The sequence below is a fragment of the Etheostoma spectabile genome, chromosome 19 (genome assembly GCF_008692095.1).
Source record: "Etheostoma spectabile isolate EspeVRDwgs_2016 chromosome 19, UIUC_Espe_1.0, whole genome shotgun sequence".
Taxonomy (NCBI): Eukaryota; Metazoa; Chordata; class Actinopteri; order Perciformes; family Percidae; genus Etheostoma; species Etheostoma spectabile.
Window position 1 is genome coordinate 3,064,079 of NC_045751.1, and position 17,177 is coordinate 3,081,255.

At 38.7% G+C, this 17,177-nt stretch overlaps 1 protein-coding gene across 7 annotated transcripts in view; it reads left to right on the top strand.

The window, feature by feature from the left end:
• The window catches only part of LOC116707246 (phospholipid-transporting ATPase ABCA1), a 198,336-nt gene that overhangs the window by 110,136 nt on the left and 71,023 nt on the right, over positions 1–17,177 (top strand). For 5 of the 7 annotated variants that reach the window (XM_032544513.1, XM_032544514.1, XM_032544515.1 and 2 more), the window contains 10 exons: positions 36–167; positions 874–1,013; positions 1,769–1,906; positions 7,028–7,242; positions 8,171–8,249; positions 10,670–10,875; positions 12,959–13,007; positions 13,546–13,653; positions 13,846–13,878; positions 14,521–14,660. In XM_032544513.1, the coding sequence (XP_032400404.1) occupies positions 36–167; positions 874–1,013; positions 1,769–1,906; positions 7,028–7,242; positions 8,171–8,249; positions 10,670–10,875; positions 12,959–13,007; positions 13,546–13,653; positions 13,846–13,878; positions 14,521–14,660 (1,240 nt within the window). The remainder of the gene's footprint in view (positions 1–35; positions 168–873; positions 1,014–1,768; positions 1,907–7,027; positions 7,243–8,170; positions 8,250–10,669; positions 10,876–12,958; positions 13,008–13,545; positions 13,654–13,845; positions 13,879–14,520; positions 14,661–17,177) is intronic. The other 2 variants (XM_032544517.1, XM_032544516.1) reach the window with 1 other exon arrangement.

The following is a 17,177-nucleotide window of genomic DNA, read 5'->3' on the forward strand; positions in this document are numbered from 1 at the left end:
TCTCTCTCTCTCTCTCTCTCTCTCTCTCTCTGTAGGTCAATTCTGACAGGGCTGTTCCCACCTACATCAGGAACAGCGCTCATCAACGGATATGACATCCACACGGACATGGACAGCATCCGAAAGTACTTGGGAATGTGCCCACAGCACAACGTCTTATTCAATGAGTGAGTCAGTCTATAAGATCCATCCATGTTCTCCACGGGTTATTGGTATAATCATCATGTTTAGCTTCTGGTGTATTTAAAAAAAGGAAGAAAGAGAGAAAAGGTCATTACACTGCAATTTAATAATATGGATAATAAGGGATCAGTTTTGGCTTATGTTTCACATCAACAACTATCCCTTTCCTTTTTTCTCTTTAAAAATTAAATGAACTTTGCTCAGTCCTGCCACAAAATTTCATCTAATGGCATCATTCCCAACCATTATTCAGTTTTTATTTCATCTTTAGAGTCCCCCTCTATTTCGCTCTCCCCACAAACTGATTACCAGCAGCTCGACACAAGTCCTACATCATAATTAAGGCTAAGCACCTGCAAATTACTTTCATTACTATTAATCCCTGACAGTCAAAGCATCTAAATTAAGTAGGGTAAAATATTCATGCAAACAGAGAGATAGATATTACGTCATATTATGATCCCACCTGTGAGGCAGTAATGTTGAAGCTCAAGACTTTCCTTTACGTCGGTTCACAAAAGTGCACTTAGAGTGGAGCCAGATCATCTCGCAAGATGCATAAATGTGACATTTTGTATATTACAAACACTTACAGTATATATGAATAAGTGACAGTTGATGGCTTCTATTGTCACCCGTGCCGCCTGGCATGTCAGTCAAATGGGCGTTATATTATTTTCACCTTTACAGGTTGACAGTGGAGGAGCATATCTACTTCTACGCCAGGCTGAAAGGATGCAGCCACAATGAGGTGAAACATGAGATGGACCAGATGATAAAGGATGTCGGTTTACCACATAAGCGGAAGGATCTTGCTAAGAACTTGTCAGGTGTGTCTGTACGTGTGACATGTTTTGGATGTGTGTATATCAGTGTCTGAATGAAATCATGCAGAGATGTAAATTTTATTTTTTGATGTATTTGTCAGTTCCTGTGCTTGGTGCATTAATTTCCCCTGAGGAGGAATATAATCTGTAGATTATCCTTTCTATGCGGGATAAAGCTGCCCTGTTATGCCCTTCCACTGCCAGAACATGTGCATGCAGCTGTCTTGATGTAGACATGCACTGTACCTGTGTGTCACAGGTTGTAATTCATTGTCTGGGGGGCATGAGCAAGTCCTGCTTGATAAATTGTCCTCAGTCACGGATTGCTTGCTCACAAAATCACTGAAATATGACTTTCAAGGTTGATCTATGCTGACATTTCCACTACATTAGCACTACATTGGATGCATTTTGACGAGCTCACTATGAGAGCGGAGACTGGAATAACCTGAGGAAGGTGTATCTACCTCACTGCCATCAATCATTTCACCATGCAAAAGACAATAAAGCCTGAAGAGGTATATCTTGACACATTTAGTCCATAATCAGTTCCCAGTCTTGTCCATTTTACATCTGAAAACCTAATGTTTACAGATATTTGTGTAGGATTTGTCACTGATTATAGACAGAATTCCCAGGACAAAAATGAGTATCCATTTCATGTAAGCTGCAGTTTTCTACATTCTTTTGCCATAAAATCACAAGACAAAATATATTACTAGAATACCATAGTTAATGGAGATTGTTCTGTGTTCTAGGTGGGATGCAGAGAAAGCTGTCTGTGGCTATAGCATTTGTCGGCGGCTCAAAAATCGTCATCTTAGATGAACCTACAGCGGGAGTGGACCCCTATGCACGCAGGGGTATCTGGGACTTGCTGTTAAAATACAAACAAGGTATGGAATTAGTAGTAAGAACCAAAGCTTCACTAAAGGCTTTTAAATCCTTCAGGTTTGTAATTGACAGAGCTTGACATGTTTGACCTGTTTCAAACTGAGAAACGTTCCAAAACTGAGCTGAGCTAAAGGTGAACTTGTACTGGCTCAAATGAATCCAATATTAAAGCTGTTAAGGTAACTTAACATCTAGAGTAGCCAGCAGACGTTTCATTGTTTGCCTTGCCCTCTTTGACACTCAACTGTTGGTGGAGAGAAATTGTAATTTGTACTGGAACAAATGGAAACAGAAGTGAAGAAAAGTGAATCCAAGAAACTTTAATTGGCAATGCTATTTAACAGTCCCTAAATGTCTGCCCTATCAATCAATCAATGTCACTGTTTGGCCTTGTATACTTTGTGGTTGCTAGTGGCTTTAAGCAGGACATGGACATTATCGTAACGCATAACTCTCAACAGATGTCTAAATGTTTAATGTGCATTGAGTGACATTCCGCCCTCACTGTATCATTAGCTTTTCTCACTCTAATCATGTCCTTTCACTCGAATTGGGAGGCGGAAATAAGTCTGTTATAATGAGAACACCCACATCCTGGCTGGTTGAATGAGTCCTGTTTTGTGCCTCTCCAGTCTTATTTGCACTTCTGTGTTACTAAGGTTTGTCATTAAGGAAAAGCTACAGACAGTCTATTTATATGAAAAAGCTGAAGGCTGTAATAGGGATTAATATTGTGCTTCTTCATAGCTAATTAAGTTTGCACACCGGCTGGTTGACCATATTGCTCTAAGTGGGTATTGTTTTCATTCATTTCAGGCTTATTTGATAAAAGGAACATGGACATGTGCACATGTGCTCTGAAACCCTCAATGTACATTTAAAATATTTAAGATTTAAAAAGAATGCTTAATCTGTCTTATAGTAAATGGGGAATGTTATTTATGCTAATATGATTGCATGTTGATATTTGATTTTTCCTTAGATCTTTACGTTTAAATCTAAAGACACGACAAAATACCTTAAAGTACAAATTCTGAAAAGCAAATACATTTTTTCTTTAGCCATTACTGTAAATCGATTACAATTAAATTACCCTACTCATTATGTTGTAAAATGGGCCTTTGGAATGAGATTCATATTATGGATTTTATACATGCTGCGACAGCATCGTTTAAAATCCTGATTTATTGGTTGTAATTGATAACTTTACTACTTTACAAGCCTTTTCTTAAAATGCCTGGTTCTCTTTTACCTTTCCCTTACATAGCTCTTTACTGCCACATAAATATGACATTTTATTTTACAGAGATGCACATGATACACAACCTAACATTTTAGATTACATAGCACCTAATAAAACTTGTTATCCAAGAATTTCTCACACTGACTTTCTCATTTTAACAGCTTGTCTCAGCAGCCATGTAATCACTGGAAGTTAAAACAATAGCACCCCTGAAGTTAAGTTAAGATTGAATTAGTAATGCAGTGAAAGAAAGCAGTTCCTTTCCAAATGCCATAAACAGTATTACAGTAGTGTATTATATACAGTATATACAGTGTATATACAGTAGTACAGCATTGAGCATCTTAAATCCCACATCGAATACTGACAGCGTGAATGTTGTATGTAGTCTGAGATTAGACTTGACACGTTAAGGCAGGTGATTCAGTTTGTGAGAAACTAGGGGTGCAAGAAAATGTGGGAAACAGTTCATTTTTTCTGAGCACTCAAACTTAATATAGTTTGTAGCAGTTCTATTTACTGTAGACTCTGTTTGCACTTACATGCATTTTTTCCAGTTTATCTGTCATTTGTGAAAAGTTGAAATACCATACATAATGCATTCGTTGTAGGATTGAAAATTAAAGTGGGGTTGAAGCCAATGTTGCTGTACAAATGGCATTCAAATGCATCTAGCATATTTTTTTCTTGTATGTGATCTTACTTAAGTTGCTTTTCAAGAAATATGTGCTGGGTGAAAATGCTAATGTGTTAAATTCTTCAATGAAATATGTTGCAGAGGGTGGAGGTCTGGAGTGGGCTATAAACTTTTAACCATGGTATTCAAAACATCATGTAACATTTAACACAATATTCACACAGAAGAAATATGCTTTCAACCTGTGTAACCTTCAGCAAACACTCTCATATTCCTTGCATTAACCACATTATCTGAGTTTCAAATTCTAACAGTGAATAAAACATATTGAGCACGCAGCTGCTATTCTTCCAGTTGTTTTTTTTATCATATTTGACTGCTTTTAATTGAAACAACAGCCCCATCTGTTTCTTTTAACTCCATTAACAGACTGTAGATAGTGTTTAGGTCGTTTTCAAATGTATTGACCTAAATTGATTACATTCCCCACACCTGCGTTAGCCTGGCTCCGCCCTCCTACGCACTTCCGCTCAATGTTCATTTCCCTTCAGTACTACGTCTGGGTTTGCGGTATATTCTTGGGTTTTCTCCAAATTTTTGGTGGTCCAATCAGCAAAAAGAGGGAGTAATGCGAGCAAAGCCATTCAGTCCGTTGTGGCAACGGTGCCGAATATCCAGAAGTTAAAGCCTGAGCAAGAACAATCTTTGCTGAGTTCTGTTGGTGGCCATGATGTCGTGGCCCATCCTCTCCACGGCGTTCGGGAAAAGTTAGATTTTCCAGCTCGCTCCGTTAGAGGTGAAGGAGTTGGCTTAGGCTGACACTAGCGATGCTAATGCTAAATAACAGTCTTGTCGGTCTCCCCTCTTGCTGCAACCAAACAATAGTGATTGGTTATGGCAGATCCAAAGTGGCCCTGGGCAGATCCAATAGTTTTAAACTTCAACAGAGTACCCGCATTCAAGAAAGTTAACACTGGTCAATGGAGAGTGGCCAGACTCTCTGTACACACAAAATGTCCCAGAGTCTGGTAGGACCAGGCTACTCCTACGTAGCTTTTGCTCGGGTTTCATCCCACAGTTTAAAAACATGCAGGCTAGGTTAAAAGGCAACTTTAAATGAATGTGAATGTGAGCGTTACTGATTGTCTGTTGGTACCTTGGACAGGATGTTTCCACTTCTCACCCAATGCCAGCTCGGATCGGCAGCAGCCCCCCGCTAACTTTCAAAGGATAAGCAGATATGGCTAATGGATGGATGATTACCACAAACAACAGTTAATACAGTTTTGTCCAATAATTCATCTTACTGCCGATGTACATAATATCTGTCCAGGCTTACTCACCCACTGTGAAATCCATTTCTATCAACTTGATTTAGTGGAAAGGAAGCTAAATAACAGAAACCAGATGTCCAGGCTGACTTTACTGTACGTAGAGCGAGTACTACCAATTTACCTGAACACAGAACTCCATTTGATATATCACTTTGTGCTGTAATGCACCACAACACACTATAAATCAGAATACCTTTGTGGGCCATCTGCAGTCCAAACACATTTATATTACTCCCAACTCACGGATTTTTTTACCTTGTAAAGCACAGCAAATCTCCAGGAAAATTGTCTGAGTTTGAGCATCCCATGCAAAATGAGCTGGCTCAGTCGAACTTAACCTCAAGCAATCTCCTCAACCCACCCCCTTCATAAGCATAGATTCTGCCCCCTGCCCCCCCTCTTGTATGTAGAGGGATACAGACTTACTTGGTATAGCATAAGGCAGCAATACTTTCTGAGAAGGGATGGATTTAACAGCTCAGCTGGTGGCAGGATACACAAAGTGGGGGAGATAGGAGGAGGGGAGACGCAGTGGATGTAGTTGACCAAGCAAAATGGGTGCATTGGGCTGCAGACAATGACCTCTGAGTGTGTCCTTGTTCCTGAGGCAATGTGACCTACGAGGATACACATTTAACTAGCTCAGTGCAAAAAAAGCCGGCGAGCTCAGCAGCGCACCTGACCTTTTGCATAAAATTCACTAAAGAAAGTATAAAAAAAAATTCCATCCAGTGCATCTTTTTGGCTCTTCTTGATATGGCACACCTGTAGTCTCTGTAAGAGTTGATGTGATTTCAAACTTTTAAAATGATGTCTACAGCCATGCTTTTGACACAGTGAGGCTGAACTTCAGCACAACAGTGCTTTGAGCTAAAAGCTAAGGTCAGCATGCTAAGATGCTCGCAATGACACTGTTAACATGCTGATGCCTTAAGCCTCATATTAGCCTCACTTGTTTTTGTTTTCATATCTTTGCGCAAAACAAGGGCTGTAAATTTTGCCCACTAATTACATTGAAAGTACAATAAGAACGAGTATTTAAATGGCCAGTATGAACAGGAAGTTGTTTGCTGTCTCTTGAGATAACACTGTCTTTTCAAAGTTGTCAACTTCTAAGCAGGTTTCTTTCTTTTTCACTTAATGATAAAGGTATCGGGTTAAATGTTTTCTGCGTTAAAAACGATATCAAAGGTTACCCAGTACTCTGTGATTCTGCTTTCATGCCGACTGCAGAGACATGACCATGCTGTGACAAAACCACAGATCTAGTCCTTTTTCCGATTCCTGGGGTATGTGATAATTAATGTGTTATCTGATACAGCATGATATTAGAGGATTACAACACTTGTGAATAACCTTGCAATGCATGCTGTAGCTGTCATTGCAATTGTGCTCAGTTTGATGCCTCTCAAATCAAAGGACTCGCAGAACCAAAGAAGAGAGAGCTGAAATAAATGTGGTATGATAGAAATGCTGGAAAGTAGGCTTAGGGTGGCCTTTATCATAATTTTAACTTTGTCCCAGATTCCCACCCACACACTCCTCTGGAGTTTGCTTTGTTGCCATGTGGATAAGCATGGGTAAAACACACTGTGGAATTGGCAATAAAGAGATAAGTGACTACCATACAGAGACAGATTGAGATATTGGCTTGATTTGAACACTTTTGATCTGTGGCATCTTTTCTTGTCAGGCTTCTTTTTCATAACAAAAGTTCTCAAAACAAACAAGCTCTAAAGAGAAAAATGCTTCAGAAATGCTTTTTTTTTCAGCCTGTGCCTTAACTTTTTTATATTTGCAATCCACAGTTTGTATTCTTTACTCCATGACTATGACTCACACAGAAACCTAGACACAAAGCACTTGCCATTCCGGTGACGATTGAGTCTCTCTTTTTCCGTCTCTTCAGGTCGCACCATCATTTTGTCTACACATCACATGGATGAGGCAGACATCTTAGGTGATCGCATTGCTATCATCTCCCATGGCAAGCTGCGTTGCTGTGGCTCCTCACTCTTTCTAAAGAAATATTTTGGCAGCGGCTACTACCTCACTCTGGTCCGAGAGGAGGCTGAAAAGATGACAGCTCAACGTAATGGTATCAAACACAGTCAGGACAAAGAGGTACGAACAGAAAGCATATTTGGTTTTTGGTAACTGATTACCTTTTAAATCTGGAACCTAAATTAAAAAAGGTTATGTTAATATTCGCTCATGGCTTGAGACAGTCACAACATTGGCTGTGGGATCATTTTATCTACAGATAAACACAAATTTGGTGATTAAGGCCCTTGCCTAACCATGCAATTACCCTTCTGTTTTATCCTCATTAAAATGACTTTACATAAAATTGCTGTAATTGAAGGGGATTACTATGTTTCTTTTCAAGTTTCTAGAAAAGACCTTCAGCTGCAAGCCCCTTTGACACAACAGTAACCTCTCTCTAGTCTAGTTATTGTACATGGATCTCTCTGACTTTCCTGCGTGTTCTCTTTCTCTCTTGCCACCCTCCCCCTATAATGATCTGTGTTTAGTCTCTCCCAGCATGAGAATTGGCAAACGCCTACGTGCTGGATGATACTTATTGTCACTGGGGAGAGGGTTGAATCTCGCTTTTGCTCGCCAATGGTGCCTAGCACACTTACTTCTAATCAATGTGGAGCAAATGAACAAGATGCACTGATGCCAGCAGGCCTAGAACGATTACCATTACTCTGCAGGCTCTTTGAGGTGAGCAGAGGCATTTGTTTGAAATAAATAAACATGCAAACACCTTTTGTGGGCAAGGTAGTACAGTACCCTCTCTCTGGGATGAAGACTTTGTAATTCAGTGGACGATTTTGCAATTACACAGCCAATATAGCTCGGAAACAGAGCTGGACTAAGTTTGATCGGGCTGATCTCATTTAGTGTGATTAAACTCCATTTAATACGTGTCATAAAGTTCCTGCTGTGAAGTTTATTCAACCTTTGTTGAAATTTAAAGAGGCACTTTTATAATTCTAAGTGGCAATGCATGATAAGGTCTTTCTAATCCAATTCTGATTAACAGGAGAAAGATTGTCCTTCGAGGGACAGCAGCCCAGATGATGGCATCAGCAGCCAAAGCTGGGACAACTCTGGTCATTCAGGTAGAAACTGCATCTCTGTTACCATTCGTATACCAGCCGTATATTAGGATACGCATCTAACCTAACCTGTAAATTTATGCTATATCAAAATGTGAAATAGTTGGTACAGCATACATTTGAACAAAAAATTGTGTGAATATTTTTGCAAACATTTCATCCAAAACTGAAAATGTATTTACTCAGCCCCCATATTAAACCTCAAGTAAAATGTTAGAGTTATAGCTCAACCCCATGTCAGCCATCTTTAAAAGAAGGAGTCTGGGAACAGTCCCAAAACAGGCAAACAATAACCATAAAACATCTCAAAATAGCATTGTCCAATGGTGCTGAAGATCCCATCCCATTTGCTCATAGATGTTTTCACCTTTTCAATACCAAAACCAATAGACACCACAGGAAAAGTAAAGGCATTTGCGCCTGTACTGTAGATGCTGTTGAAATGTTCTAGCTTCTGGTAGAGTGCATTTTAAAGTCCCAGTAAAATGGAAGGTACAAATGGGAAATATGTCAGGGAAAGGACTTTTAGTGACAGAGAAAGGGTTAATTGGGCCTTCAAGTTCAATACTCAAAAACTCAAATTTGTTACATTTGAGTGTTGTGATGAGACCGTGTAAACAATGTAATAAATATAAGTTTATTTGATATTGCACCTCACAAAGTGTTTCACATGATAAGCATTTGTAAAAATACAGTTACAATACCCCAAGTTACAAACTTGATTCAAAAGCAAATTAAAACAAGTGCTTCAGCTGCTTTTTTAAAGCTTCAACAGAGACTGCAGAATGTAAGACAACAGGAAGGGCGTTCTCCAGGCTTGGAGCCACCGCGTCAAAGAAACGGTCACCTTTAGCATCCTGTGCATGAGCCTAACCAGAAAAACATCAGATAGGGTTCTAAACTTTTTAGCATCACATTTTATTTCATTTTTTTCTCTTTATTTTTTAATTTCATATATATATATATATATATATATATATATATATATATATATATATATATTATAAACTTTACAACAACCACAAAAACACCACTCATTTACCAAGCACACATCACGACTCTTAGCCTAATAATGCAACAATATTATCTTAATATTGTGTTAGCTTAATTGATGTTCAATAAACAATATTGTATTTTGTATATTGTATTTTTCTGTCTTTTGTCCTTGTTCCAGTGTTGTAGAATATTGTTGAAGGGTAAATATATATTTTACTCTAGAGGATTTTGCATAACATTTCAAACTGTAATGATTAGAATAATGTTGGCGTTAATTTCATGCAGTAGCTATCTAAGTTCAGAGTAAATTTTGACAAACCATGAAGTTATATTCAGCACGTTTGACAAGTTTGGGACACTCACTCACAAAGAGTATCCCTTTACACAACCTGTAGTCAAATTTAGAAAATAAACTCAAAAATCTAACACTTTTTTTGTCTAACTCCATATTCTTCAACTCCAGAAATTTGCTGTGCACTAGCCAAAATCCTCGTACAAGTTCTCAACCAGTTATTCATTGAGGCTACAGTACAGTGTGTGAGACAAATGATCAAATCTTATTTTCTCTGACCTTCAGTTTTTCTGAATGGAATTATATTAGAATAAAGAAATGCAGAGGCGGAAAAGATTGCCCAACTAAATGGCATGTGATGGTGGTGATTTGATTTGTTTTGATCATTCCCAGCCTTGATCAGGTAAACAAAAGTATTCATGCAAGACAATAGTAGAAGAAAAATCTTAGGTAGGCTCCAGTTTGTTATGCATGTAAAATCAATCAATGCTCACACCTTCAAAATGATTATACACATGATGGTTAAATATAAGATAGAAAATGCCACAAAAGTAATCATATTTCCACAAGTGACAGCACATTTCTCTTTATTACCACACACACAAGCAAAAAGGCAGAAACGCACACACACAAATTTTCACAAACAATTCAGTCTGATGTGTGAGGTAGATCTATTTACTTCTTCATAAAGCACCAAGCCGTTGGTTGTTAAGCTGCAGTAATTATGTATGAGAGGTTCTGGATCAATAATGGATGCAATGCGTTCTGCAACACTGTCCTGATTGATTCTCACTAAGACCCAGTTTCAGAATGGATGAGGCAGGTGAATTATGTCTACGGATCTGTTTCAGTATGTTTAAAGGTCACAGCATCCGGTATGTTGTGATCTCCGTGCATTACACAATGGTTTTTCATTGTTTACTTCAAAATATAGTTGGTTTCTTTTCTTCTGTACTGTAGTTTTTTGCTACCAATAGTGGTGGTTGCTCTTGACTCCTCAGTCCATTATGTCACTCTAATTTACAACTTCATCACAAAGGAGACATGAAAGGACATAAAGAAATTTCTGTTTGTCAATGCGATTTTACTATTCTTTGATTTTGTGTTCTGAATTCTTTTGCAACTATTCATCCAGCAGATTTGACAGCTGTGGGTCAAATTGTGCGGTGCCACGTCCCTGAGGCAGTCTTCTTGGAGAGCATTGGTCAAGAGATCACCTACATACTGCCTTACGGTGGAGCCAGAGATGGGACCTTTGCACTGCTGTTCCAAGAGCTTGACCTAGCCATGGCTGACCTTGGTCTGACTAGCTACGGCATCTCCGACACCACGCTGGAGGAGGTATACTAAGTGTTGGATTGACAACCTAGCTAAAGATACAAGCATGCACACATATAGAGAGTCTGCCTACATACACACATACACATAGAAAACTTTACTCCTCGACGCAGCGGGCCCAGGTTTGACTCCCACCTGCGGCCCTTTGCTGCATGTCATTCCCCCTCTCTTCCCTTTCATGTCTTAAGGTGTCCTATCAAAATAAATGCTGAGCAGAAAAGTGCACATACTGACAATGTTGCTCTTGTTTTACTTTTTTTTGTTTTGTTATTGTTGCAATTACATTTTATACCATACTCTTTTTTTTATTTTTTTTATTTGTGTTTTCCTCCTCCCTTTTTGTCTTTTTCTGCTTTCTGCTCAGTCTTTAAATTACCAATCAACATTTTCATCGACCGTTTTCAAATCCCTCCTGCGGAGTGACAAGCAACTTCACATTTAAAGCAATAACTTACCTCTCAGTGCCTCTCGTGCCTCTCAGCTCTAGGTCAGCAAACCTCCAAAGGAAAAGAAGGGACTTCATTTGCAGCCTTTGATGATGCAAACAGACTAATGTTTCAATATCCCTGTGTCTTCCTCAGAGTCAAAATGGACACAGACAAAACGGCAAACACATATATAGTTAACCTACACAGGTGTGCAATTTGCATTGGATAATTTGTTGAACAGGATTTCAAATCTATTGGATAGTGGATTCAAAGGTGTAAATTGCCATAGTCAATGTCCAAGTGCCTTAGCCCATGCACCACAGTCCCATCAGGAACAAAAAACACAGATATCTCTTAAGGTTACAAAGATAAAATTACAAAATGTAAAAGTACTATCACCTGTAACACATTAACAAGTTCAGTTTGTCATTCAGGACAAAGGAAGTGTTAGGAGTATGAATCCAATATGCCTCTCTACAGAGCAGTGAGCTGATCATAATCATGCTCAAAAAGTATTGATTTTCATTCCTATTTAAAATAGAAATTTGAATGTGATGTTTTTTCTTCAAAGTTTCAGTTTCAAATGAATTTTGCAAACAGCATCTACAGGCTTTACAAATATGATGATTTGTGTTGTGACTTGTGTTGAAAGGTTTATAGCTAGAGCATCCAAACGTACGTACACATATTTGCAAAGGTCCTCAATCTGTTAATGGCCATGCTTGGTTATACACACTGAATAGCGTTAGCATGACATATTTTTGAAAAAAGTCAGGTAGTGTTTTACTTGTGGTCTCATAATCATTGACCCAATGTCATGTAAAGTAATATCATTACACATACAGTTCACAGTCATACTGTATCTTTTCTGAACAAATGACTTGGGCGGTATTTGCCATCCTTACTGGTTCTGGATCATAAAGCTGAGAAAGCTCAGACTTGAATCAGATACTCATGGCCTGCAGGCAATGTAAATTATTCCTTTTGAATTTCTCTAATTCAGACATGACAAGGTTATTTCATCTGTCCATCTGTTTTTCTTTTCAAGTCCAACTACACTTCGACTAACTAACAATGTCTGATAGATGGGATGTCATGGAAGTTGGTCATATAACAACATTTACCCTGTTTATTGTCATGAATAGCCTTGTTATGTGCTTTTTGACTGTTTTATGATGTCAGTAATTCTATTTTATGTTTTTGGCTAATATAATTCACCACATAAAATCACATTCAGTCCAAAATATGAATTTTGTAGGCTTTGCCAGAAGTGTGCAGAGACTTTTTAGAGGGCAGATGTTGAAACAGGGCTTAACATCCACAGGAGAATAAAATAAGCGAAGGTCACTTGGAAATTGATCGCAAATATGGAGATGTATTTATTTAGACATGTGGCCTGAATTAATAAATGAAGTAAAGGAGGGCCAATTGGCATGTACTGAAGTAAAGGATAGGGTCTCTGTGGATGCACAACCCTGATCTTAAAAACTTGACATGGATAACTGGTATCCGCAAAAAAGCTATAATAACAGCTCAGTTTACACTCCTCCATTGCCGTGTTAGTTTGCATTTATCCTGTTTTGTGCATGCTTATAAGGTGACAGGAAACTTACGGTGGCTCCTGTAAGATACTAATAGATAATTTGTTAATTTCACAGATATTTCTTAAAGTGGCAGAAGATACCGGAGTGGATGCAGAAATACCAAGTAAGGTGGCAATATGTATGCTAACAGCCGTTAGGGGGATGAACAGTATATAATGCATAACATCTCTTAGGAAAACCTAACACTGTTAATATTCATAACTGTATAAAACATTGAACCTTATTTATGTTATGGGAAGAGACATCTATATTACTTTTACAGAACGAAGGTGGACTGCCATAGCTGAGTGTTAGATAGACTAAGATGCATACAGTTACTACATGTACAAGTTCCTCAAGCCTTTAACATCTTCATGGAACAAAGTTTCCACCATTGCTGACATAACTATCAACATCCTTAATGTATTGCAGATGTTTCTCATTGATCACTTACAGTGGATAAATCTTCCATCCATCTTCAAGCAACTTCACTTATCCGTTTAATCTCAGTATCCCATTTCCTTATGTTCCTAAACCACCTGGGTTTGTGCTTTTATGGGGAATAATAAAGCGGCTTGCAGGGCAGGTAGCGATTCTTATTGTTATTTATAACCCTAAATTGGGTCAGTCCAAAACAACATATCTTATTTGTATTCCCACAGCAACAAAGGAGGTGTTGGTGAGAGACTGCAAAAGAAGCTCCCGCACATCCAAGCGGAACAGCATCGCCAGCGTCCACATGAAAACAGAGCAAGTCTCTAAAATGAGAGGCAAGTCTCTCTGTATTTATTTATCATACAGTTATGTATTAACAAAGGAAGCTCAATTAAACATTTGTGAATCTATACCTAATGCAGAAAGTTGACTGATTGCTAATATTTATGGGGGGTGTTTGAAAAAGAAATCGTTAGATTGGACTGTATCTCCTGCTTGAGGCTTGTTTTTGTCTGTTTCTCATGCAGAATTGAAGGAAAAATTCACAAGTAAAGTGGATGGTACGTACTGTGTTTTGTCCTCCCTACAGACAATCCTAGTTTTATTATACCAGCAAAAGTCTGTTTTTCCGCACACATTCATTCTTCAATTATTAACTTGATTTAGTTTGGCTTTAATTTGACTGTTTCACCTCAGTGGCCATGTTCAAAAGAGTGCATAGACAAGAGCTCGATCTTCAGAATAAGCTTTTCCAACAGAACTTCCTTCCAATCCATACAGCGTTATCTCTTCAGCTTTTCAATTTTGGCCTAATGAACAGAAATTCACTTTCATACAATGTATTTCATCATGAAAATGTTTTTCCATCAGAAAATGCTTTATTCTCCTAATGGCTACTGTGACTTCATTTTTTAGTAAAAATATTCTTGGCAAGTGTGAGACATAAATTAAAGTCATATACAAAGCCCTTGTTTACCACCTTTTCCTTTCTGAGTCACACCCAAATACTATTTCCAAATGAATGATATAATAATTAAAAGGGTTGCTACACTGTGGAATGAGTTAGTGCAGTTGGCAGGTTTAACACTTAAGTTATATTTGATCAGCCCATTAGCTGCGCTGGAAAGTGTGCTCAGCAGGTCTTTTACATATTGCATAGATGATAGATGATAAATAACACGGTGGGTTAATGTCCACTCTAGACTTAAAGAGGATTGCTAGTGTCAGTGGGAAGGGATCCATGGTCATCACTGGATGGGAGCTGATCAGGAGGCAGTTCCTTGCGCTTTTCATCAAGCGCTTCCACCACGCCCGAAGGAGCCGCAAGGGACTCATTGCCCAGGTAATGGCCTCAGTCTGTCATATTGATGAATTGAAGGGTTATACAAGGAGGGATACATGGGAGGATCAAGGTAGGATTGTATGAAATACATGTTGGCTTTCAAAATCAGTTAATGACAAATATGATAGAGTAAGCTAATTTAAAATCTGGAGGGAAAAGGCAGGTCATCCATCTTGATTTAGTCAGTAGTTGTAGAATTTAAGTTGTGGGAGAATAAATCGACACAGGGTAGTGTATATATAAGGAAAAAGTTTGAAAAATGTGAAGAGCAGCACCACGAACAGTAAACTGCATGTACAATAATCATCATTACTCCCAAAGGAATACTGGAGGGACTACAGAGGCATGAACAGAGTGTTTATTGCTGCTGTGGAGGAGATTTCCCTCTTTAGTTTTGATAAATCACTTTCTGTGAGCACAAAATCGTGTCAATACCTGGGAGCAAAGTTGTTTCAGAGTAAATAAGGCTGATTTCCTATGTCTTGCCTTTGCATTTTGACACAAAGTAATGCCTGGTGTGGCCAGGAAGCTTTTAATACACTTGTGAATGTAGGCAAAGTGAGGCGATAGAAGGTGTTTTTGCTGGCTTCAGTTAGAGTAACATCAGCTTCACCTGATTGCTTTGAAAGAAAGGCAAAGTGACACCCATGATTTGTTTTTCATCCATTTTACAGTGTGCTAATAATGTGTTTTTGTTAGCTATGTATTAAATGTGATCGCATAACAATTACAGAGATGACAGACCGCTATTAGCCTATTAAGGGTATGTCTATATAGTTTTGTTTCTCATCAACACAATTTCAAAAGTCAAGCCCAATGAACAGGTGTAATTTAAACAAGTCAAAACCAATTTTGCAATTTCCGAGGTACTTCAATTATTTTTGTCCCCAGAGTTCTAAAAAGTGTGTTGTGACTTAAATTGTATTGACACGCCGCTCATCTAGATTCATGGTGTGTTTGTGAATATCATGTAATGCCATCAGTTATGACAGCTTCCATGATGCTGAAATTATCACAGCTGAAAAAACTCATGCAGCTTACTCCTTTGTGGTGTGTGTATGTGTGTGTGTGTGTGTGTGTGTGTGTGTGAGTGAGAGAGAGAATGGTGTTTCACCTTTGTGAGGTGTACAGGTTCTTCTTGTAATTTGCTGCAGTACCAATCCCCATTAGTCACTGTCAATCTTGGGCGTCCCTCTTTAGTGGGGACGCGGTGCAGGATGGAAGGATAGGTGTGTGAGTGTGTTGGCACAAAGGTGCACATTGTCTGCAAGGGCATACCTCTCCTCCCTTTTTATTCATTCCCCCCCATCATGTCAACAGCTCCCATTGTCAGCAGATATGATTGTGATGTGAGGTAATCTCCTCAAATACAAGCAGTTAGAGGAATATAAAGGAGATTATGGCATGTAACACAAAAGCAGTGATTTATGGGGATGAAAGTTGGGGACAGGCGAGTGTTGGCAATGTCAGAATCAGGGAGAAGCGGTTAGTGTGTATGGTGGATGAGTTGAAGGGTTCTGGTGTTTGGAGCTCAACAAGCCTTTCCAGCTGCTGCAACCTTGCTGTTGAGCAAGAGATGATTTATGTTGCGTCATTTAGAATATTTCTGTTGGTTTTTAATTTAATTATCGCTACAGCATGGTACACAAGGTGTTCATTTGTTGTATAGACGTTTCTGTATTCCTTTTGTTTACCATTGTGGATATAACACAAAAAATCAGTTTGCTTTTTGGTTATATTTTGTCTGAACGCTGTGTAAAGAAAAGACCACATTACCACATCAGTAAACAAATATCCGAGGTGATGCTATTATCCACTTTTAACGCAAGCTGCAGCAATAAATTCACAAATGATATAGGACAGACATAAATGTTTGTTGAGGAAACAAACTCAATCTAATGAGCCATTTGGCTCTGCAGGAAATAAAACGCATCTTGATTGTCTATTGGTGTTTATACCCAGTTTGCATATAATCTTGTCCTCCTCTTTAAATCCCCACTAAACCTGAGAATGTGCTTAACGTATGCATTGTTCATGGAAGTGCCTTGGCTTTGTGAACATAATGGCTTCTCCCCATTTTTTTGCAGATCTCTCTCAATGGAAGAAGTATCAGCTGTCACCTGCAATTCCTGTTGAGAGAGAGAGAGCAACAGAAAAAGAATAGTTCTTTCTTTTGCAGTCTGCCATTAAGCTTTTTAGTCAGTACTGCTCTTTATCTTTCTTCCAAGCACATTTCCTTCAGCCATAACTCCATGCAGTACATTTAGGATTTTCAATTGTAGCATCTTGAATTGGCCTGGCAAATTGCATGCCCTGCAATTAATCAAGTGTATGCAAACCTCCCCCTGCTGCCGAGTGCGCCCCAACCTACAAGTGATTAAACATTAAAGATAGCGTGCATTTTTCCCACTGACCTTTTTGTCAGCTCTAACAATGAAATGAAAAGAAAATTACATGATGGAGAAAAGAGGATTGGATGGGGGTGGGCGGGCGGGGGTGGGGTAGGGGAAGTGTGGC